Genomic DNA, 25,135 nt, shown 5'->3' on the forward strand with positions numbered 1-25,135 from the left:
TGTAAAAGAGTTTAACTGAATAATATCGCTTGATTTATGACGTCATTTTGTCGCAAAAATTACATCATTTCACGGACTCTAGATGAGCGTCAATATACGCTCCGTGATCATTTCCAAGTAAAACAGTGAAAAATATCGATATTTTTCACTGTTATTTTTCAATATTTGCGATAGTGATATATCGGTTTTAATTCACTGATATTTCTCTTTAAACCACCGGAAAACATACAATACAATTTTACTTTTGTTGAATACGGAGTATACTCAAACCCGGTTAACTCGCGGGTAGGGTCGCGGTATTTCATTAGCGCCCACTGGATTTTGTTTCTAAACAAACCTGCGTGACCTACTTGTCAAATCTGAAATGCCTGACAGTGCGACAGTAATGTTAATGTAGAAGGGACAACAAGACGTTTACCAGTTCGCTGACTATTTGCTTGTGCGCACTCTTTGCGGTTGCTAAATTCTTTGCGCACTTTAGAAACGGCCCTTTAGAAACAACCAATGTGAAGGCTGACACACGTAATTTTGACACTCTTATGATAAATTTAATTATTTTTATGCTTGAACAGGGTCACATAGCTGAAAATGGGAAAGAATAAGAAACGAGGTACAGAAGAATTTTAATAGATATGAAGTGTTCGAACGTAATTGCTTATTTATGTGCAACATCTGTAACGACATATATTTTCGCGATCTTTCTGATCCTGTTGCAATGTTGACAATGGCAGTGGTATCTAAAGCAGATCCTGTAAGAGCAATGTCATTAGTTTTTTTTTCGATTGAACACACTGAACTATGGTTCGGACTTGGTTTGAATGATCATCTCTTTGGCAACTAATTTATGGTGACATATTACTAGTGGAGACTTATCCGTTGATTTTGTTTTCCTAAGAACAAGACTCTCGTGATGACTTCACACGCATGCCCTTGGAGTATTTTGTTTAACTGCCATAAGTGCCAGACATCTCGATCTCGGCGGGACAGTCCTGTTTTTGTGGTGTTTGTCCCAGCGTCCCGACATTAGACAATTTGTCCCGACATTTGTAAAAAACAACGTACATTCTATAAGTTCACAATAAAATTCGCTTTTCAAGCTCTGTCTTGCTTGAATATACCATCTCCTATCCCTTTATTGCCCCCTATTAACAAACTATTTCTACTTCTTAGTTACACCAGTGTTATTTTTGACACCTTATCAGCGATTTTTATCGTCAAATGATTGATATATCAGGCATTCACACCATGGTGTTTTTATGATCAGGGTTGCTAATTGCTCTCGATAGATGCATCATAGTGAAAGAAAGCCAACTGCTATTGTTTTTCATGGCCTAATCAGTGTACAGAATTTTGCTCCCCTCAGACTTAACCTCAATCACCATACATGCTTTTTGGTAAAATGTTCCGATATTTTTAATGGAATGTCCTGATTCGGACATGAACATTTCTGGCATGTATGGTCAAATGTCCCAACATTTTTTTTTATAGAAAGTTTATATTTTATAACAATCTGTTGAGTGTGATTTTTGAAAATTGCCAATTACAAGATGACATCACACACACACACACAAAAGAGGTTTCTCTTGCTGATTCTCCTTAGTGTGTCTTAGAAACTTGGGGCAGATAGGGACTCCAGGGTCCATGCTGAATGCGCATGAATTCAAGGCTCCCCCTTGCTGAATTTTTTTTGGGCCAAAATTACCTTAAAACATAGTAATTCTTTTAATTATGGCGGTTTTATGAGGTTTTATGAAGAAAAAAAAGTTGTCAAATACAATTTACTTGAGCCTAATCTGCTTATTTTTACCCATTGGCTAATTTGGCAAATGGCATGGCAAGCCCTGGAATTGACCCCCTTTCACAGAATGAACATTTGCGACTGTGTGTTTTCAGAGCTGGTGAGTGCCTCTAAGGAGGAGCTGATGGTGATCACAGTGTCTGAGATAGTCAGTGAGCTCATCAAGGCACATGAGCAGAGCAGAGACATCAACCTTAACAGGTACCAACTAAGTCCAACTTTCTGCAAATATCAACATTTCTTAACAAGCATTTCATTTACATGTACCGGGGTTTGATTTTCACCCCTTCAGCTGTCTTTTTTTGTTTGTGTGCAAAAATTGCCTTACAATGCATTTTTAATTTTGAATGATATAATTATATTTATTTTTGCAGTGTTTTTAGCCATTTTGGGAATGGGTCCCTTCCCTTTGGATTGGGAAAAAATCTTGTTGTTTTGAAATAAATTGGGAAATATTTTTTTTTTTGCTAACAAGTACTTGAACATTGAGATTATAATTTATTTCAGTATTATATTTACTATGCTTAACTTATAGAACTGGATGAGAAATGAACTAAATGTTAAGACCTTTTAAAAATGTATCTATTATTTATGTTCCTAGTAGGTTGGCATATAGAAGTTGCACTGTCCGTCTGTTTGTCCATCCAGCATTCCGTTTACAGGGCAAAGGTTTTTTAAGCAACACCTTCAGATATTTAGCTGATTTTTGGTATGTGAGTCTCTTACATGACCTAGATGATGTGTAAAATGTGTTCTGGTCTGTTGATTTTTGACGAAGATACTGGCCGTGGACTGTTCGAAGTTTCTGTCAAAGGAAGTAGTAAGCTTTAAAGGGAGATAATTTTTATTTATCATTTGGCAGGTACAAGGTCTATTTTTGCTAAGGGAAGTAATATTTTTAAAGGGATGTAATTCAAGGGAGGAGCTTCTGTAAATAGAAAGTAAAAGGCAGTGAGTTTTGAGACAAAAGTTGGGACATCTATGCCTTATGGACACATGTCTTGTTTTAGAAAACTTCAATTTTGATATCTCAGGTCCAATATGGGAAAATGTATATACTTCTTTCTATTTGGAATGGGTTCCCTTACGGTTCTACCAGACCCAAATTTTCACACAAATAAAAACACAAGTTTTTTTTATTTCAAAAGAAAACAAACGTTAAATTATGTGTATTTAGTCTTGTTTGCACCATGCTTTTATTCTTGTCACAACACATGTAATCAAAAGTCAATATGTCGTAATCTGCTGAACACCTTACGACTGTTTATCATCCAGTACATAGGCTTTAAAAAAAAACAATAACATGCTAGTCCATTCAACTTTCAAGTGATTGAATTTATTAAATAGCTGAAAAGGTGAATTTGGCATTTATATTTTAAATAGACAGTAATTTGAAAGCAACAACATATTTCAGCTAAATGTGATAATACCAGTTTAGATTGAATCCTTATACAGGTATCTTTATTTTTCCAACCTGTAAAATAACTAAGTCTTGCTTAGTAACTGCTGAAACTGTAAAGATCATAAGCTATAGGGTACATATGTTTCAGAGTGAAGACCAAGATTGCCAGCAAGTATGGTCTCTCCAGCCAGCCCAGATTGGTGGACATCATTGCAGCCGTGCCACAACAGTACAAAAAGGTCAGGCCTACTTGTCCACTCTTAAGGAGCATACAAATGATACTTCCTCGTATTTTTGACACTTATTTGAAACAATCCATTTTCTCTCTTTTCGCACATCATTGATTTTGATCAATACAAAATGCATTGATGTAATCAATTAATTGTTGATTGCATTTGCACAGTCCATTAATTCAGATTGAAATTTGGTTCATTCAAGGGTTCATTTCATTGTTTGAAAGTTTGTTCAACATGGCACCATTTTATTGTAGGTGCTGCTGCCTAAGCTTAAAGCCAAACCTGTTCGGACTGCAAGTGGGGTAAGAAAAGAGACATTTGCCAGACTATTTTGTATGCTAAGTTTACTTTATTTTGTTCCAAGTTTAAGCTATTTAATTGAAAATACATTTGCAACCTCTTCATGTTTAAAATGTATGCCCACACTTGATTGATTAAAGAACCTGGCTTTCTCAACTGAATCAATATTACCAAGTTTATTAAGGTAAATTATTTTTTTACTGTATATAAAATACAGTGTATCCACAATGTTAGAATAAAGTCGTTTCAGGTGACCCGTGAACATGATGCATGTTTACGCAGCTGAAAATAATGTGTGTCTCATTCTGATACTGTAAGTACACAACCACTATTATGTTACAGATTGCTGTAGTAGCAGTTATGTGTAAACCCCACAGATGTCCACACATAGCCATGACTGGAAATATTTGTGTGTAAGATCATTTTCTTTATTCGTGAAAATTTACATATATGTACTACTATTTATTTGATTGTCAATGGCCATATTTACAAAGTGACAAATTTGGATGACTTCCTATTTTCACAAGGGTTCTATGATGTTCAGTCATGTAACGCTCAGACATGACAGACTGTCTGCGTTAACCAGGTGCAAATATGTATTACTGATGAGTATGGGCAAAAACAAATCTTGTAAAAAAGTATAACATCACTAGAACTATAAAAAGTATTATATTGAGTCTGGCTGTTGCATTATTCTAAAACAGCTCTGCTTTGGATATTGCACTGCTGAAAATTTAATACAATGTATTTGCATATCTTCTTACATATTTTTGCATTCATCTAGTTTTGAGTATCATATGTACTGTTCACCAGCAGAAGTTTTTTTCTCTTTTCCAGGTACTGCCCGGGTGGGCCTGACTCAGATTTTGAATACTCCACCCAATCCTACACAGGCTACGAGGTTTGTTACAGGTGTCCCTCATAGCGCTTATTATACTTCAGCATTTTTTTTGTTGATACATGTTTTATTTTCGTGCTTTGAAAGTATTTTTTCAACCCCATGATTACCTTAAATGACCTCCGAATTTAAGCTTGATTGGTTGATTTTTAATCAGGTTTTCCGAAGGAAAAAACTGGTTATTAGATTGGCGAATGCGGGCGGGCTGGCTGGCGGGCGGGCGGAACAAGCTTGTCCGGCCATAACTATGTCGTTCATTGTCAGATTTTAAAATCATTTGGCACATTTGTTCACCATCATTGGACGGTGTGTCGCGCGAAATAATTACGTCGATATCTCCAAGGTCAAGGTCACACTTTGAGTTCAAAGGTCAAAAATGGCCATAAATGAGCTTGTCCTGGACATAACTATGTCATTCATTGTGAGATTTTTAAATCATTTGGCACATTTGTTCACCATCATGGGACGGTGTGTCGCACGAAAGAATCACGTCAATATCTCCAATGTCAAGGTCGCCACGACTAAAAATAGATTTTTTTTTAAAACAAACTTACAAAGGGGGTTAATTTTGTTTGTTCATTTCAAAAGTTCAGTTTGAGTTTTCTCCCTTTATCAGATTTTTTTTTTCACAATGAAAACCTGGTTTTGTGTCAATTTTGTCCCTTGTTTTTTTATAAGACAAGGAAACTTGTGCACCAATTGCCGATACGTTTAATCGAATCTAGTACCTTCAAGTATGTAATCTATAATGTGTTCTAGCCCACCTCAATGCGTGCAATACGGGCCAGATACAACCCTTATCTTCAAACGAGGCACAGGGTGGATCAGGTAATTGATGTCATATTGCTTCCTATTTTTACTTACAAAGTTATAAACATTATTTTTAATTATTTTGAAAGACAGCTTCTCCTGTAAGACACTTAGATATATCAATCAGATTGAAATTTTGACTGTGGGAGAAATTACCAAGAAATGCAGCTTTATTATGCTTTTGTTACACATAGCTTCTTTTAGCTGTGAGTAAAGCTATTTCATATCTGCTAGATTTTGTGGATAGGTGTAAAACCAGTTGCTTATCACAATGGCAAAATGTGTTTAATAATAGGTTCTAACATATGTGAGTATTTTTTTGCGATTAAGTACGCAAATATAAATGTCTGGTAATGCAAAGACAGGTAAAATATTTAATTAGACTTGTAATTTATTCAGTATGACTGCTGTATTGTAAAATAAAGAAGACACATTTCAATTTGTCGTCTTTGATGGCAAATAGAGCAATTTTTGTAAAACAGATTCCGATGTTCATACAAAGAGAAAAACAACTTTCAAATGAGTTTCTACAAAGTTAACACCAACAAAATTCTGTTTTTTGTGTGTGTAAAGCTGAGAAGAAAATACAAACAAATAAGCATGTAAAGCTTGTTTGTAGATTGTATTTTAGTATGGGTCCCATTAACAAACAATTTACTAACATATTCATAGTCATCATACAGCAAACATCAAATACTTAGTACTTTCAACACTCTTTTATCTGCCCATTGCAGTTGAAGCAGTTGGGCCACAGTGTTGACAAGGTAGAGTTTATTGTGATGGGTGGGACGTTCATGTGCCTGTCAGATGAATACAGGGACTTCTTTATCCGCAACCTCCATGATGCCTTGTCAGGTCACACCAGCAGCTCCGTGGACGAGGCTGTCAAGTGAGTCAATTGTCAGGGTTACAATTCCAACAAATCTTGGAATAGTACATGTCTCTGTTGGCCTTGTGGTTTGGCCATTTTCAATTATAAGGAAAAAACCATGTTTTATAGGGAAATTAAGAAAATGGCTAGGTTAATGACAAGTAACTCACCAGAATGGCTTTTTATGCCCCCGGATTGAATGATCGGGGGTATATTGTTTTTCGCCTGTCATTCTGTCCCAAAACTTGAACCTTGCATGAAAGTTTTGCAATAACTTTTGCAATATTGAAGATAGCAACTTGATATTTGGCATGCATGTGTATCTCATGAAGTTGCACATTTTGAGTGGTGAAAGGTCAAGGTTATCCTTCAAGGTCAAAAGTAAGAAATACAATTCAAGGGAAATAATAAGCTTTAAAAAGGAGATAATTTCTAAACCTGCCAAATAATTTTATTTAAAAGCGGCACAATAGGGGGCATTATGTTTCTGACAAACACATCTCTTGTTTATATCCTGTTTCCAAAAAAGCATATTCTTTTAGTTTTGAGTTGAATATAAGTTGTAAATCAAATTCACCTTCTGACAGCAATGCAATTCATACACACGTTTTGATACTTTTGGGGAAAATAATATAATCCATTGTCCATAGTAAATGAGGGTCTATTTTGCCCCTTTTTACCCATATTATGTAAACAATCATTTGCGTTAGTTAATCATTTTTGAATCATAATTTTGAATCATAATCTTGCTAAGAAAAGATTGTGTGTAATAAATCAATATTTTTCAATAATGCTGTTTGGTATTGTTGTTCATATTGTCAATGGTTTCTCTAATATTGTTATTATTTTGTTGTAGGTATTCAGAAAGGAGTAAGACCAAGTGCATTGGTATCACCATAGAAACTAGACCAGATTACTGTCTCCGAAAACACATCAGGTAGGAAAACTGTTTTATGTGATTTGTGATAGAATTATCCCAGATTATGATTGGTTCTGGGAAAAAACACCAAATGGTGTGTATTACACATCCAATTTATGTAATCTTTGTACAATCCAAGCTGACCCTTGTTTAATCCTTTTAAAATCACACATCACTTGAATTCTTTGAAAGAAACATCTATCAAACATAAATGAGTCAGGATTATTTGTACCTACTGATAAGATGAGGTTTTTCAAAAGTTGTGGGAAATAGTATACACTTATTGGTTTGGTATTGTTTTCATTTAATATGGTTTCATATTGTTCTGAATTCAGACCCTTTTCAAATATATATAACAAATCTGATGGAAAACACTCTTCATCAATATGCTTTTTAGCCGGATTTTTTTCGAAAAAATCTCGGCTTATAGATTGATGTTGTCGGGCAGGCGGGGGGGGCGGGCGGGCGGGCGGGGTGGCGGCGTGCTCGAAAATGTTAAAGTTCTTATTTCATGGTATAACTTTGGTATGCTTGGACCTAGAGTCTTCAAACTTGACATGAAGGTTGGCCAGGATTAACAGATGACCACTGGTCATTTCAAGGTCATTCATTTGAAGGTCAAGGTCACTGTGACCTTCAATATAAAAAATGTTAAAGTTCTTATAACTTTGGTATGCTTGGACCTAGAGTCTTGAAACTTGACATGAAGGTTGGCCATAACTAGTTAGTAACCACTGGTCATTTCAAGGTCATTCATTTGAAGGTCAAGGTCACTGTGACCTTGAATGTAAAAATGTTAAAGTTCTTATTTCATGGTATAACTTTGGTATGCTTGGACCTAGAGTCTTCAAACTTGACATGAAGGTTGGCCAGGATTAACAGATGACCACTGGTCATTTCAAGGTCATTCATTTGAAGGTGAAGGTCACTGTGACCTTCAATATAAAAATGTTAAAGTTGTTATAACTTTGGTATGCTTGGACCTAGAGTCTTGAAACTTGACATGAAGGTTGGCCAGAACTAGTAAGTAACCACTGGACATTTCAAGGTCATTCATTTGAAGGTCAAGGTCACTGTGACCTTGAATGTAAAAATGTTAAAGTTGTTATAACTTTGGTATGCTTGGACCTAGAGTCTTGAAACTTGACATGAAGGTTGGCCAGAACTAGTAAGTAACCACTGGACATTTCAAGGTCATTCATTTGAAGGTCAAGGTCACTGTGACCTTGAATGTAAAAATGTTAAAGTTCTTATTTCATGTTATAACTTTGGTATGCTTGTACCTAGAGTCTTCAAACTTGAAATAAAGATTGGCCAGTACTAGAAGATGACCACTGGTCATTTCAATGTCATTCATTTGAAGGTCAAGGTCACTGTGACCTTAAATGTTAAAATGTTAAAATTGTTATAACTTTGGTATGCTTGGACATAGAGTCTTCAAACTTGACATGAAGGTTTGCAAGCACACTTAGATGACCACTGGTCATTTCAAGGTCATTCATTCTAAGGTCAAGGTCACTGTGACCTTGAATGTAAAAATGTTAAAGTTCTTATAACTTTGGTAGGTAAAAATGTTGAAGTTCTTATTCCATGTTATAACTTTGGTATGCTTGTACCTAGAGTCTTCAAACTTGACATAAAGGTTGGCCAGTACTAGAAGATCACCACTGCTCATTTCAATGTCATTCATTTGAAGGTCAAGGTCACTGTGACCTTCAATGTTAAAATGTTAAAATTGTTATAACTTTGGTATGCTTGGACCTAGAATCTCAAACTTGACGTAAAGGTTTGCAAGCACACTTAGATGACCACTGGTCATTTCAAGGTCATTCATTTCAATGTCATTCATTTGAAGGTCAAGGTCACTGTGAACTTAAATGTTAAAATGTTAAAATTGTTGTAACTTTGGTATGCTTGGACCTAGAATCTCAAACTTGACGTAAAGGTTTGCAAGCACACTTAGATGACCACTGGTCATTTCAAGGTCATTCATTTGAAGGTCGAGGTCACTGTGACCTTGGATGTAAATATGTTAAAGTTGTTAATACTTTGGTATGCTTAGACCTAGAGTCTTCAAACTTGATATGAAGGTTGGCCAGAACTAGTAGATGACCACTGGTCATTTTAAGGTCAAGGTCACCGTGACCTTGAATGTAAAAATGTTAAAATTCTTATTTCATGGTATAACTTTCTTATGCTTGGACTTACAGTCTTCAAACTGGACATGAAGGTTGGCCAGCACTAGTAGATGACAATTGGTCATTTTAAGGTCATTGAAGGTCAAGGTCACTGTGACAATATTTCAGTAATTTAAGTATTGCATTGACAAAAACACGAAAGGTACTTTCCTGTCATTTAAATAAAAAATCCGGCTTCAATGCGGTCATCTCCGACCGCGGAACTCTTGTATTCAACATTGAGAGGGTATACTGGTTTTGCTCTGCAACTGTCCTTCTGTCTGTTGGTATTTTGGTTAGATCATAGACCATAAAGTTTCTATAGGATATCTAGAGATCTAGATAACTATTTGACTTACTGGTATGATAAATCACTCAAACTTTGTTGTTAATAAAAAACACACAAAGGCACTCACAGAATCAAAACTTGCATCATAACCATTATCAACATTGTAACATAGTTAAATATCCATTCTTAAATGAATTTGATGATTTTTTATTGAAAGAATTGTATACACATACAGATGCATCATGGCCTCATTTGACTAAGCGAATGGGTCCATTTTTATAAAGCTATTTTAAATGTGTTTAATTTCATTAATGACATTATTTAATTTCAATAGTTTCTTTTGATATCATATGTATTTAATGAAATAAAGACACCATACATTGAATTTAACATACAGTAATTTAGTGAAGCACCATCAATAAATTTGAATTATGTGCATAAGTCTGATGTTTGCTTTTGTGGCTAAGGAAAAATGGGCACCCTGCTATAACAAAACATTATAATAACTCAACTGATACAAAATTCATGTATTCTTATATAACACCACTATGATTTTTAGTGACATGTTGAAGTACGGCTGCACTCGTCTGGAGATTGGTGTACAGAGTGTCTACGAGGATGTGGCCCGGGACACTAACAGAGGTCACACTGTGAGGGCTGTTTGCGAGAGTTTCCAGATGTCCAAGGACGCTGGGTTCAAGGTGGTGTCTCACATGATGCCTGACCTTCCAAACGTGGGCCTGGAGAGAGACATTGAGCAGTTTATGGTAGGTACTGCCTCGTGTTCGTACCCTGAAATGACTGTTGATGTTACTGTGCCACTTTACCAATTTAAGTTATTTTTGCTTATTTTAATCTCTTAATACTAAACATGTTTCGGCAATGGCCTTCATCAGTGGTTTTAGTATAAACTTAAACACAGGTAACACAGGACGTTTTTTATGCCCCCTTTCGAAGAAAAGGGGGTATATAGTTTTCGCACTGTCTGTCAGTCTGTCTGTTAGTGTGTACGTCTGTCACACCTTTTGTGTCCGCTCTCTTATTCAAATAGTTTTCATCCGATCTTTACCAAACTTGGTCAGAAGTTGTATCTAGACAATATCTGGGTCAAGTACGAATATGGGTCATGCCGGGTCAAAAACTAGGTCACTGGGTCACATAGTGCATTTCAAGGATTTAGCATGGTGTCCGCTCTCTAATGAAGAAGTTTTCATCGGATCTTTACCAAACTTGGTCAGAAGTTGTATCAAGACAATATCTAGGTCAAGTTCGAATATGGGTTATGCTGGGTCAAAAACTAGGTCACGGGGTCACTTAGTGCATTTCAAGCATTTAGCATGGTGTCCGCTCTCTAATAGAAGTAGTTTTCATCCGATAATCGTTAAAGTTAGTCAGAAGTTGTATCTAGACAATATTTAGGTCATGTTCGAATATGGGTAATGCCGGGTCAAAAACTAGGTCACAGGGTCACTTAAACCATTTCAAGCATTTAGCATGGTGTATGCTCTCTAATTGAAGTAGTTTTCATCCGATCTTCACCAAATTTGGTCAGAAGTTGTGTCTAGACAATATCTACATGTAGGTCAAGTTCAAATATGGGTCATACCAGGTTAAAAACTAGGTCGAGAGGTCACTAAGTGCTTTTCAAGCATTTAGCATGGTTTCCGCTCTTTAATTGAAGTAGTTTTCATCAGATCTTCACCAACTTTGGTCAGAAGTTGTGTCTAGATGATATGTAGGTCAAGTTCAAATATGGGTCATGGTAAAGTTATCAAGTTGTCCAAAGCCTTAAAACGGGCGTATCTTGTGACAGTTTGGCACTCTTGTTTCTAATGATATCTGGAATGAGTTCGAAAATGGTTCCGGTGTGTTGAAAAACATGGTTGCCATGTGGCATGGCATTTTAACTTATATGGATATAGTAAAACCTTGTTAAACCTTTAGAAGTCACATTTATTGTCGGATCTTCATGAAACTTGGTCAGAAGATTTGTCCCAATGATATCATGGAAGAGTTTTTAAATGGTTCTGGTTGATTGAAAAACATGGCTGCCAGGGGCTGGGCAATTTACCTTATTTGGCTATAGTCAAACCTTGTTAACACTCTAGAGGTCACATTTATTGACCAATCGTTATTAACTTGGTCAGAACATTTGTTCTAATGATAGCTAAGATGAGTTAAAAAATGGTAATGGTTCGTTGAAAAATATGGCTGCGAGGGGGCAGGGTATTTTTCCGTATATGGCAATAGTAAAACCTTGGTAGCTCTCTAAAAATCACATTTTAGTCCAATTTTCATGAAACTTGGTCAGAACATTAGTTCTAATGATATCTGGGCTGTGGTTGAAAATGGTTCCCGTCCGTTGAAAAACATGTCAACTATGTCAACTAGGGGGCTGGGCATTTTTCCTTTTGTGGATTTAATAAAAAACTTGTTATCTCCCTAGTTGATATTTTGCCCAAGTTTGAATATGGTTTCAGAACCATCTCAAAAGTTGCTGAGAGCAGTTCAGTTCCGTGAAGTCTCAGGTGAGGGACTGTGGGCCTCTGGCCCTTTTGTTTAATATTAAAACTTTAACTGCCAATCATACTGTTGTATCTGCATTACATAGGAATTCTTTGAGAATCCAGCCTTCCGACCGGATGGCTTGAAAATCTACCCAACTCTTGTCATCCGTGGAACAGGTCAGTATATGGTGAAACTAGTTCTTGAATACTATCTTTGGGCTTGGAATGTCATTTTGAAAGGCTTGGAATTAAATATCTTGACATACTACATAAACATTTAAATAATTTTACTGTTATCATCATGATAAGGAGTGAATAATGTTTTGGTTAATACAAGTTCTTGTGTAAAAAATTGGTTGTATCATTTTGAAAAATTAAAATTTCTGAGATGGAAAGTTGTTATGGGGAAAAGCAGATATATTATGGTTGTTAACACTTAAGCCATATTGAGCATTGAATGCCTAATGTTGCATACATATTTGGGCTTAAAGAATGTATAAAACTCATTTAATATATTGGAATGGAAGTGCCATTCCTTTTGATACTAGTGCTATGTAAGTAAAGAACTTCTTTATCCTCAAGGTCTGTATGAGTTGTGGAAAACTGGGCGCTACAAGAGTTATCCCCCTTCAACATTGATTGATCTGGTTGCAAGAATATTGGCCTTGGTACCGCCATGGACGAGGGTGTACAGAGTACAAAGGTAAGACAATGCATTATACAAATGTACTTTACTATTTTGTGTTACTTATTTTAGTGTCCCTATCTTAGAGACATGAAGTTGAATTTGGGAATGAATGATTTAGAACGTTTTGTGAGTTTTTGGCATGTGCGATTATGGAAGATATTGTTTTGTTTATGGTTTGTATATAAACACAAAGGTCTTTATAACAAAAGTTCAATACATGTTGTATTTTCATGAAAATGAAAATTAATAATGTAGAGCTTGCTTATCTTGCTTCATGATATGTACATGTTTGAAGTTGTTTGTTTACTCTATAATGTTATTAATTTTACCTTTTGAAAAAAGGAAAGCAACAATTTAATAATATGGTATAACAACAACAACAACAAAAGTGTAATTGATTCTTGTCATTCAATATGCAAGGGATTTATTGTTGGATGGCAAATACATAAGCATTTTTTTAGCGAATAAAAAGGAAAGCTTATAATGTCTAAAACATGGTTGATGATCCACCAAATTCTTATTGTCCAATGAAATGCTGATATGTGACCCTTGATTTATTTAAAAAGTGCCTTTTAAAAGTTTTTTCTCCAACTGTCTACAGTGGTATTTTATACTTCACCAGAAACTTATTTAATTCAAATATTGCTATTTACACGATGTGGAGGGATGCATAACTCTTTAACAAACAGCTTTCTTGGTGTACTGGCTGTCTTGTTATTGCAAGCACTTTTATACCATGTTGACTCGTGTTTAATTCTCTTTTCTGGCACATGTGAGTTTAGTTCGTGGCCACCATACAGGGCAGATGAGATTCTGTCTGTGTTCCTTAAATTTCTTTCAGTAAAAATAAAAATCTGGAAATTGCAGCATTAATTCACAATTAGTATCAGGCCTTGAAGAATTTTTCCAAAGCCACTCTGGAGGCCTCAGTAGGCCTGACAATCCACTCGTCCTTCACTTTAATCTTCTAGCCCTGCATTGGAAAAAATATACAATATATATCTATATTTATATTTATGATCAACCAGAACCTTTTTAATCTATGTAACATAGTGACACTAAACTGCAAACAAATTAACTACATTATCCGATGGATTTTATTTGCTTTCCTTGCGTTTTCTGCACCTGTTTTCTTTTCTCAATACTTTCCGCTTCTCGTTTTGATGACCTTTCTTTCTGTTCCCTGTCTCCACCACCTTGCAGATATTTAAAATAGAACCCTTTTCCATGCTGAGTTTTAATATTTCAGACGAACTTTTACTGAAAGACACGCTTGATTGACAAATGGTTACAATATGGTAAATTTTGGCTAAGGCTTCTGATCACGAAGTATTCTGTTTATTAATAATTATTGTTTCTGTTTATTTTTAATTAAATATAAGAAGTATTATAATTAACCAGTTATGTATTATTTTTTTTATTGATATTTACAATAAAATGAAATTTTATTCTTCACGGAATGACCAATATTTTTAACTGTTTTTTTTATTTTTAATCAATTAGCTAAGAGCACTGACACCTACTAAATGAGCACAGCCGATTTTGAGAATTATTTTTACTGTTCCCGTGACGTCATTTTTCATTGTCAAAAGGAAAGTGCAGTTTCTTTGTGTACTAAACCTATGTTTTGTTCGATCGAAAAATTGTTCGCAATTTGTATCGATGTGGCAGGAGTTTTGGAACTGAATTTATATTTCTCAACTTGAAAAACAGCACTCGCCCGGTCGGTCGAGTATTTAACAAACTTTACTTGCCCGACCGTCAACTTCACTTGCATATGCAAGCGGTCGAGTGGATTCTTCAAGGCCTGCAGTATGCACTTGGTTGTCTCTTAATTGAATTTGGTAGGAGTCCTTTTGTAATCTCAAGCGAAACAGAACTTCATCAGTTTTACCTTGTATAGAAATGTTAAGCAGATACCACTATTGAATCATACTTGTTCCCAAGGGACATTCCGATGCCGCTGGTCAGTTCGGGTGTGGAGCACGGCAATCTCCGCGAGTTGGCACTGGCGCGGATGAAGGATCTGGGAACACAATGTCGTGACGTGCGCACCAGAGAAGTGGGCATACAGGAAATACATCACAAAGTGAAACCTTATGAGGTAGCCCAGCAGTTTCTTTCCTATTGCCTTTATTGTCTGGTTACAAATTGTTTCTGAAAGTGTGTGCAAGTATAGTACGTACATAAAGTCAAACTTGTGGACAGTGGTATTTTAATTTGAGATAATTAATTAAAACATGTTACACTCTATGATATAATTTATTTTTAGATTTCCCATTTATTATCACAATAAAACAAACCTGAATGCCCTATAAGTTGTGGTCTCACGCTAGGTGGCATTTATAATATCAAAGGCAGTTACACCATTCAGATTAATAGACGCACAATAGAAGTACAAGACAATAACGTATAATTATTTGGGCGTTTACTTTTCACACCCTGAAATGAATGCCCTGTGACACTTAACACTATGAACAAATGTAAAAAATTGCTTATGGTGTGAAATATATAAAGGATATTTGTTGGATTCAGTGGAATATCGATTTTAATTCACTCGTGATCATAGAATATTTTTTTTTTCTAATATCACAAGTGAATTAAAATCGATATTACAACAAATTTTCTTTTTATTTTATGCTGTTTTTCACGGTTTATTTCCATTGTAAAAAAACTTTAACTGGAGAATTTCGCTGGAATAATATTTCACAGTTAAACAGTGAAAATATTGATATTTTTATGCCCCTGGATCGAATGATTGGGGGTATATTGTTTTTGGCCTGTCTGCCTGTCATTCTGTCCCAAAACTTTAACCTTGGTCATAACTTATACATTATTGAAGATAGCAACTTGATATTGGGCATGCATGTGTATCTCATGGAGCTGCACATTTTGAGTGGTGAAAGGTCAAGGTCATCCTTCAAGGTCAAAGATATGGCTTCAAAGCCGCGCATAAAGGGGCATTATGTTTCTGGCAAACACATCTCTTGTTCACTGTTATTTTTCACTGTTTGAAACAGTGTAATATCAGTTTTATTTCAATGATATGTCTATAAACCACATGAAAGCATAAAGTAAACTGGTGCCTTCTGCATACTGCAAGGTGACTGTTAAACTCAGGGGTCAGGGGGGAGTAATTTAGACTTACCTCTTAGGCCAGGTGACAGATTAACTCTTATGAATGCTATGTCATGTTGGAGTGTAATTATTATGACTGATACTTTCAGAGATAAAATCTAACTTAGAGCGTATTTATTACGAGTAGCATTAACCTGTAGACAGTACTCAGTTTTATATCCAGTAGGGATAAAGATATACATATTTCATAGTAAAAACACTTTTTTATTAATATTTCGCCCAAACGGGCTTTATCAAAGTTTACAAATACGAATTCACTACATAGTTATAACTGTTGTATACACCAATCGGTGTATACAACAGTTATAACTATGTAGTGAATTCGTATTTGTAAACTTTGATAAAGCCCGTTTGGGCGAAATATTAATAAAAGAGTGTTTTTACTGTAGACAGTAATTTAACAATATGGTTTTGTTAAATTATGTGATTTGGTGTAATAATTCTCAGAGTGACGCAAGTAAATTTGACCCTTAATATCCTTCTTCAGCTCATGTGTTTTCATTCTTTTTTTGACTGTTCCTTTATATAGATCAGCAAACACATTTTTAAAAGGGGTATATTTGAGTCAACTTTTGTCATTCTGCACAAAGTAATTTTAAAAGTTTGTGTAGTGAACTTCTTTCACTCGGCATAATTGATTAAATAGAAACTTAAAACGTGTTATTACCATAAAGTTAAGATACTTTCACATTCCTCTGAGTTATTTGCCCTTGAATATGTTTGACCAAAAATTTTTTGGGACTTTTTGGAATTTTTGTTACAAAGCCATCTTGTTAAAATAAGGTTTATGTCAAAGCTCAACATTCCAGGCAGAGTTAATAAGACGAGACTACGTAGCCAATGGAGGATGGGAGACGTTCCTGTCATATGAAGACCCGGAGCAGGACATTCTGATTGGTCTTTTGAGGCTGCGTAAATGTTCAGAGGATACGTTCCGCCCCGAACTGAAGGACGGGGTGTCTATCGTGCGAGAGCTGCACGTATATGGCAGCGTGGTGCCAGTGCATGCTCGAGATCCCACAAAGTTCCAACACCAGGTTGGTCAATAAGGGCTGGACATTTTTGTTGTTCATTGAACAATTCACGGTTATGATTCTTTGTTATTTCTGTCTGTTGTTTTACTTGTTTTGTTTTTCCACACACTAGATAAGCATTTTTGAGAATTTTATGAAAAATCTGTCGGCCTGATATTTCAGCGTAGGTCAGCCTTCTTAAAATCAACACATTGTAGAGTTAAGGCTTTTATTTTCATACTATGGAAATTTTTCCACAATGTTTGTAGGAGATATTAGAATATGTAGAATATTAGTCCAAAGTTAATGAGTTAGAGGACCTGGCAGGCTAAATAGCCTGTGTGGGGATTGGTTGTGAAAGTATTTAGATGATAATTCTCATCTCAATCTTGACAAGTTGGTACTGGTAGGCTACTAATGGTGACACAGCTTGTCAAGGAAGTGTGAGTAGACTTAACTTACCACGGTCATATGACTTAAAAAAGTTAAATAAGGCTTATAATTTAGACAAACTCAATAACAATAATATGGCGGAAAATCACAATGATACGTTATTAATTCAGGGCTTTGGGATGATGCTGATGGAGGAAGCAGAGAGAATAGCCAGGGAAGAGCATGGCTCACATAAAATAGCTGTCATATCAGGTAAGGGAGGAGCATGGCTCACATAAAATAGCTGTCATATCAGGTAAGGGAGGATCATGGCTCACATAAAATAGCTGTCATATCAGGTAAGGGAGGAGCATGGCTCACATAAAATAGCTGTCATATCAGGTAAGGGAGGAGCATGGCTCACATGAAATAGCTGTCATATCAGGTAAGGGAGGAGCATGGCTCACATAAAATAGCTGTCATATCAGGTAAGGGAGGAGCATGGCTCACATAAAATAGCTGTCATATCAGATAAGGGAGGAGCATGGCTCACATAAAATAGCTGTCATATCAGGTAAAAGGGAAAGTCACGTTTGATATTCATATTGGCCTTATTGCCATTATAGACAAAAGACTTTTAGAACCCAAGAGAAAAAACAGACTGAAATAGACCATTGCAGGGATTTAGATTCGTACCATTTTATTTAAAATAATTTTATTCAGATCGAATTTAAAAATGTGTTTTTAATCAGGTTTTCCGAAGGAAAAAATTGGTTATTAGATTGGCGAATGCGGGCGGGCTGGCTGGCGGGCGGGCGGAACAAGCTTGTCCGGGCCATAACTATGTTGTTCATTGTCATATTTTAAAATCATTTGGCACATTTGTTCACCATCATTGGACGGTGTGTCGCGCGAAATAATTACGTCGATATCTCCAAGGTCAAGGTCACACTTCAAAATTGGCAATAAATGAGCTTGTCTGGGCCATAACTATGTCATTCATTGTGAGATTTTACAATTATTTGGCACATTTGTTCACCATCATGGGACGGTGTGTCGCACAAAAGAATCATGTCAATATCTCCAATGTGAAGGTCACCACAACTTAAAATAGATTTATTTTGAAACAAACTTACAAAGGGGGTTAATTTTGTTTGTTCATTTCAAAAGTTCAGTTTGAGTTGTCTCCCTTTATCAGATTTTTTTTCACAATGAAAACCTGGTTTTGTGACAATTTTGTCCCTTGTTTTTACTTAAATTTATTTATAGAAAGTCCAAATATAAATGACTTTAGTCCATATGTATTTGAATACAAACTATAGTGACCTCAAATGGTCAATTTGCTTATATTCATGGGAAAAAAATATGACACGAGTACGTACATAAAAAACTTGATAGTTCCAAGGGATAAATAGAGATCGGAATATGGTCTCTTTGGAGCTTTGGATGTTCAGTTGACCTGAGTGACAAAAAGTCATCATAGCAAACAGGAAATACTTGAGTTGAGATGCATCATAGAAAACTGTTAATACCAAAATTTAAAAGCATCATGGAAAACAGGTATACTAAGTTTACAGGACTCAGCAAACAGCTAATATTTAAATTAAAAAAGTATACAGCGAAATAAGTTAAACATAAATAGCAGTTAACGGCTATTACTTATCTTTTAAAGGTATCATAGCAGAGAGCTAACATTTAAGGTTAAATGTTATTATAGCAAACTTTAATAACTTGAGCTTGGTACACCTGATCCCATTATAAGATCATTGTTTCTGTTTGACTTTACCTTTTCACAATTCTGGAATTCATTCATCTCAAAGGATCTCAGTGCAAAAGATGCAATTGCAAACTGCTGTTATATTTAGATTTTTGTTTGATTACTGCATATATAGATTATAGCTGTTGTTTTGGAAAATTGCTGGGAGTGAACTTTTTCGGTTGTTGCCAGGTTATTGTTATATAATAATTTGCACCTTTATATGCGTTTTTCAGGGGTTGGCACCAGAAATTACTACCGCAAGATTGGATATGAGCTGGATGGACCTTACATGTCAAAATCCTTGTAAACCGGCTCCAGAGTTACTGCAGTTCGAGTTAAAATTTTACTTGTCACTGGAACCATAGAACATTCTTGAATGAGTAAATACCAGAGCTATGAGGAATTTGCGATAAGCATCTTGATCAGTGCTATGTGTGAAAAAATATATCTGAATTCTCTGAACGAACAGTTCCCACAGCAGAAGTGTTATTTATATGGACTCAAAAGGCATGTACATGGGCCATATGGCTGTTTTTTGGAAATGTATTTAAATGTGTAGCGATGGGAGTTGTAATAAAATAACACAAAATACGCTTGTTCACCTTAAACTGATGTTTAATCCATTTTTGAAGTATCAACAATGTAAAAAGAACAATAACCATTATGCGGAATGATAGGGAGATAAGTCCCTTTAATCTTAACCTGATTCTACAAGTACGCAGGTATCACATAATAATTGGACAAAAAACTACATGTATACACATACATACATTATTTATGAAGCCATTATTGTTTTACAATGAAGAATTGCAATACAGTGAAAAACTTAAATACAAAATTCATTTATACCAATAGATCCAAACTGCCATCTTTCACAAAGTCAGATCTCTGTTAACACCTTTTAGCCTTTAACTTTTGATAATCTTAAATCAACTAGAGCTTGTCACAGTGGTGACAATGCGTCCAAAGCATCATGTAATATGTAGTAGGTACCGGTAGTAACAATCATATAAAGGATCATTGGGCTTGGACAGCTATGATTCTAGGGGCATTATTTACATACAGTTTGTAGAGAACTACAATACAGTGTTACATACCTAAAATGAAACCTGTGAGCCTTGTGGTTGCAGAGCTTAATATTTGTATTTGTTTTTAATTATTTGGGTGGGATTTCGACCGGAGGATCATGGGTTGACAAAACTAAGTTATTCTAAGTTGAACAGGTAGCATTATTTCTGTAATGCTTTACACAAGATGGTAAAAATGGCACATGCATATATCAAGAGGAATGATCCACATACCGGTATCTTTGAATGTTGTACAAAGACAAGTATGGAAATGTGTTGTAGAGTCTGTTTTATCAAATTTGTTTCTACAGACATACTGACGTCCATGGATATTCCAGTGAATGCCCTTTTACTTTGTATCGACGCTATATAAACCATCTCTTATATAAAAAACTTTTTTTATATAGTTTTTGACTATTAAACCATATCATAACCATCTAGTCTACCGGAAAAAAGCATTTACGTATCAACAAACATGACAAAGCTGTTGTGTAGGCATTGATCGTGAAATAAAATAATATATATACATAACATCATAACAATAAGCGGAGGTTAATATCTTTTTCCACAGTAAATCTTTATTTACACAAGACATTATTTATTTATTAACATAACCTGTGCGCTATATTTTGTACATTCATATTAACGAAAAGCAGAAACACGTTTGATGCCAAAATATACATATAAAGGATTTAGTCTGAAATCTTTAGATATAAAAACTTGTGATTAGGTTCATATCGTGTATTATAAGTATTATAGAAGTGATAAATAATACATACTGAGAGAGATTATATATAGAGTTTTTAAAACACGTGTGAAAGATCGGAAGAACTACCGAAAAATTACGTTTTCATTAGAGCAATGAGAACTGATCGGTACTGATCCGTTCTAGTGGAGTAAAGAAAAGCGTAATACCTCTAATATATAGACAAGTGAACAAAGTCTCTTAAAAATAATGCATTTTTATAACATTACAGAAAACAATGGAGGCATTTAATTTTGATTAATAGAGATTCTTTCAAAAAAGCCTTGGGGATTTGATTTAAAAAATGTGGAACTTACAAATTAACAGTACACTTAACAAATCAAACAGAATTATTGGACTGATAAAAAGAAAATTTACATACGTCCTCATTTTGTCACTTTACCAGGATGAATGAAAAAGTAATAACATATAATTTGCATGTATCATAAACTATAATAATGGATATTCTCTAAATATGGAAACCTATTTGAAAACGTTTACAAGACATTTACTTCGCATAAATTTTGATTTCATTACTATTACAAATCTATTTATAGATGTAGGAATTTACTTATAGATATGTATATGCCTTCAAAAGTTACACTGCCATGACGCAGTTGGTAGCGCATCGGTGCTCCAGATTATATTTCACCGACTAGTCGGTGGTTCGAAATTACATCGGGGAATTTTTTTTCTCGCAACATTTTCAATAAAAATTATGACAATTATTTTTTTATTCTTGGTCTTTAATGTTATGTGAATTAATGTTTATTAATTTAAAAAAAGGTGCTATAAATAATGTGTATATTATACGCCCTGTTAAGAAGATATAGGGTACACCTGAATCCATATGTGCATCTGTCCTTGTGTCTATCTATGTTGTAATTGAGTTCCAATACAAAATGCCCCTACTTTCATGACTGGTACACGCTGAAATCACATAAAAAAATATAGTGTCACTTTAAAAATCTTAATTAATTTAATCCAGTGATGTTTTTAATGCAATAAAATGGACAACTAATGTTAATATACTATACTTAAGTTAATGTATAATAATCCCAGTGTTAACTTTCAAACACAATGTTTAATGTTAATTTAATGCATGTTTTTTTTTCTTTTATTTTGTTTTATATAAGGGTGAATCTCTATTATATTGTATACTGTGTTGAATGTGATGTATACAATATAAGTCATATGGTTTGCATTTTCAATGTTCTATACATATGGTTAATGGTTTGCATATATAGTATTATCTATTTATTTACCATATGTTCTTCTCTGCTGGCTGTTGTGGCACTCTCACTGCTTTGTAACGCATATGAAGAAGCTGCAAAAATAAACCGCAAAAATTAATTCAAACATATAACTTTGTAAAACACTTAGGCACATACGCTTATGCTTATTAATAATAATAACATGTTGCAATTATGCCTAGATTTGATGTATCTGTAACAACAGTTAATTCAAAGTTAATTTAGTATGGAACAAGAGATGTGTTTGTTAGAAACAATGCTCCCTACTGCGCCGCTTTGAACATATTTATTTGTTTACCGTTGACCTTGAAGGATGTTACTTTAGGTTTGGCATTTAATGTATTTTGTTACAAAAAAGTGGATTAATTATTATTATTAAAGAGTCGCTATAAATATAAGTCAGTTCAGTGAACATGTTACATAATACTGACTATATATATTACAAACTCAGAAGCTATAAAATGCTACATAATAAATGCTAAATTATGATAGCCAAAGAAATGTCATTTCAATACAGTCATACACACAGGTATTTTATTACTAGTATATAAAATAAAATAAAAATCTACTTGTTGAAGGCTTTGTAAATTTAAAAAAATATATATTAATAATAATTTAATATGAACAGACACAAAGACTCTTCCAAAACATATCTCAGATTGGGTGCCGCATTTCTCTGACTTTTTAATTTCTACATTGAAAAAATAACAAATCATACTGTTTGATTACCAAGAAATACAATGTTTGTATTTGCACTCATTCCTTGAATAAATGAACTCAACAACAAAATTGAAATAGTCAAGAGATTTAAAGTATCTAACAAAAAGGAATAGAAATACTTCCTTAAATGCACAAACTTCATTAGCCGATCTAAAATTAATGATCTTAATGTTTTATTTTCATTGTCCTTATATGGAACCCTGCTATATTTACAACAAACAAAGATTTTGATACAAGTTGCCATTTCATAACATATTTCTGTGAACGAGTTCATGAATATTGTTATTTAGTCTACCTTTGGTTAGCTTACCTACATATTTCCTTGATGGGTTTAATCAATAATCATATGAATTGACAAGTGTCAGATCTTTTTTATAACACTAATTCAATTACGCAAAAACAATTATTATTAAGTTAAATTTAACGAAAAAAAAAGAAAATTGTTTTCAATGCGTGACATAGCTGTATATATTCTAGCACCATTTCAGCAAAATAATACAGTATCATAAAACATACATTAACCAATGAAAATGCTCATAAGCTTTTTTACAAATTTTAACAACATAAGTAAGTATTCATTGTGATTATAACACGTAGAAAACACATATTAGGTTCGACATGTAGTAATATTGAAACAAACTTATTGCAATTGATTATAGCTTTCAACAAATTTAATTAAATGAAAGCATAACGAAAAAAAGTAATTTATGACAACTTACACCGAGCCTTGGAATTTTGGTACTTCTTCTGGCACTGTTCACCAGTTTTTGCGACCCCAAATTTTCTGAAAGTTTAATAAAAACAATTGAATGATGTATAGCAGTATTTTAGTCCAAATTTTTGACGCTCTTAAATATTAAGCTACTTTTTATATGGGTAATATTTGGAGAATTTAGCCCATATAAAAAGTATCTCTAAATTCTTTGCGCGTCTTATAAATGAGACTAGCAGTATTTATGAAACACATTACATTTCATGTTTGCCATAATGACTGTCGATTAGTTTAATATAAACGACATACAGGGTAATAGTTATCAATGTAAACTTGTAGTAATTGAAAAGTTCGTTTGGAAATGTGCAGATTGTAATCAGATACGAATAAAACACACATGGGTACGAATCTAACAGGGTACGAGATGAAAACTAAAACAATAGACCTCCTTAAATGGTAAACTCATCCGTGATATCACAAATATTCACTATTAATACTTAAATAACAATTCACGTGTGCAAATTTTGGAAACAAAGAACATGCAACTGTACCATAAATCATAACAAATGTTTGAAACTAAAACACATTCCACAATCACATCCGAAATCCGTAAGTACAATTTGCTGAGTGGTTATGCCCCTTGTTTACATAGTGCATTATTCGGCGCTAGTAAAAACGACATCGGTAGCAAATCCGAAAGTAAGCTATTAAATAAAATATTACAACTATAAGGCAGATACGATAATAACATATAACTTACACTGATATTCTGCTCGCCACCTCGTCCCATTTTTTTCTTCGAATAACCAAAATCTTATCGGCACCGATCCCCTTATACTCGCCGATAGAAGGTTCCAGCGGTTCCGAACCAGCGCATTAAAAACAATCTCTGGCTCGAACCAATCTGGACCTTCTGGCGCTTTGTTTCGCTGTCTTCAACTGCCAAACACTCCATTCAATATGTTATATCAAAAATGTCTGCTACTATTTTTGACACTATTTGGCGCGTTTTCCCTACTAGAGAGTTCGCTTAGTCGTGACGTCATAAAAAACACGATCTTATTGAAGTCTATTTCCAAACGCGTTCGTGAATACCAATCCTGAGTCTGTCTTTAGTAAGTCTAAGTCTGAGTCAAAGTCTGAGTTTGAGTTCAAGTTTGAGTTTATTATTGATGAATACGGCTCCTGCAGGACAAGGTCAAGGATGTAATCGCTTATTTTGACAGTTGTATACAAAGTGAAAGGTAATAAAAAGCCTTAAATGGAAATGAAAACATCGCTCATATTGTTAGAATCTTACAAAACAAAACATTTTGATGACTAATAATGATCTAACTGCATTTACCACTCATTTATCTGGTCAAATATTAAATTTTACTTGGTTCAATGAATCTTCGTCTGCAGTTGCGTTTACGAAGAAGAGGCTGTCAAGTTGAAAGTTATCCAATAGAATGTATTCAT

General features: G+C 34.5%; 1 protein-coding gene and 1 long non-coding RNA gene across 6 annotated transcripts; one reads left to right on the plus strand and one right to left on the minus strand.

The window, feature by feature from the left end:
- The first annotated feature begins 485 nt into the window (after positions 1-485).
- On the plus strand, positions 486-19,768 carry LOC127862253 (elongator complex protein 3). Of its 5 annotated transcripts, XR_008040517.1 has the most exons (18): positions 552-610; positions 1,894-1,999; positions 3,349-3,439; positions 3,691-3,738; positions 4,079-4,149; positions 4,574-4,637; positions 5,394-5,462; positions 6,179-6,333; positions 7,172-7,252; positions 10,260-10,467; positions 12,312-12,384; positions 12,790-12,910; positions 14,843-14,999; positions 16,843-17,070; positions 17,610-17,734; positions 17,778-17,820; positions 17,864-17,906; positions 19,411-19,768. XR_008040517.1 is itself a non-coding variant. In XM_052401307.1 (16 exons), exons 1-16 carry the CDS (start codon positions 589-591, stop codon positions 19,482-19,484), a joined length of 1,650 nt encoding a protein of 549 aa, XP_052257267.1. In that variant the 5' UTR covers positions 486-588; the 3' UTR covers positions 19,485-19,768. The 5 variants fall into 5 exon arrangements, 2 of the variants coding, with proteins under 2 accessions (XP_052257267.1, XP_052257268.1); XR_008040518.1 differs by lacking the exon at positions 17,864-17,906; XR_008040519.1 differs by lacking the exon at positions 17,778-17,820.
- A 3-nt stretch (positions 19,769-19,771) lies between these two features.
- Positions 19,772-24,323, minus strand: LOC127862266 (uncharacterized). The gene is made up of 4 exons (XR_008040521.1): positions 24,226-24,323; positions 23,682-23,746; positions 22,255-22,316; positions 19,772-21,919 (listed from the first exon to the last, which is right to left on the minus strand). It is a non-coding gene; the product is annotated as an uncharacterized LOC127862266 (long non-coding RNA).
- Between the last annotated feature and the right edge of the window lie 812 nt (positions 24,324-25,135).

The sequence above is a fragment of the Dreissena polymorpha genome, chromosome 16 (assembly GCF_020536995.1).
Source record: "Dreissena polymorpha isolate Duluth1 chromosome 16, UMN_Dpol_1.0, whole genome shotgun sequence".
In the NCBI taxonomy this organism is placed as follows: Eukaryota; Metazoa; Mollusca; class Bivalvia; order Myida; family Dreissenidae; genus Dreissena; species Dreissena polymorpha.

What these genes read in the sequence shown, in the direction of transcription:
- LOC127862253 (XM_052401307.1), top strand. Translation starts at nt 589, where the DNA reads ATGGGAAAGAATAAGAAACGAG. An exon ending in AATCCTACACAGGCTACGAG is followed by an intron (nt 4,638 to 5,393) that starts GTTTGTTACAGG and finishes AATGTGTTCTAG; the next exon opens with CCCACCTCAATGCGTGCAAT. An exon ending in TCTTGTCATCCGTGGAACAG is followed by an intron (nt 12,385 to 12,789) that starts GTCAGTATATGG and finishes TTTATCCTCAAG; the next exon opens with GTCTGTATGAGTTGTGGAAA.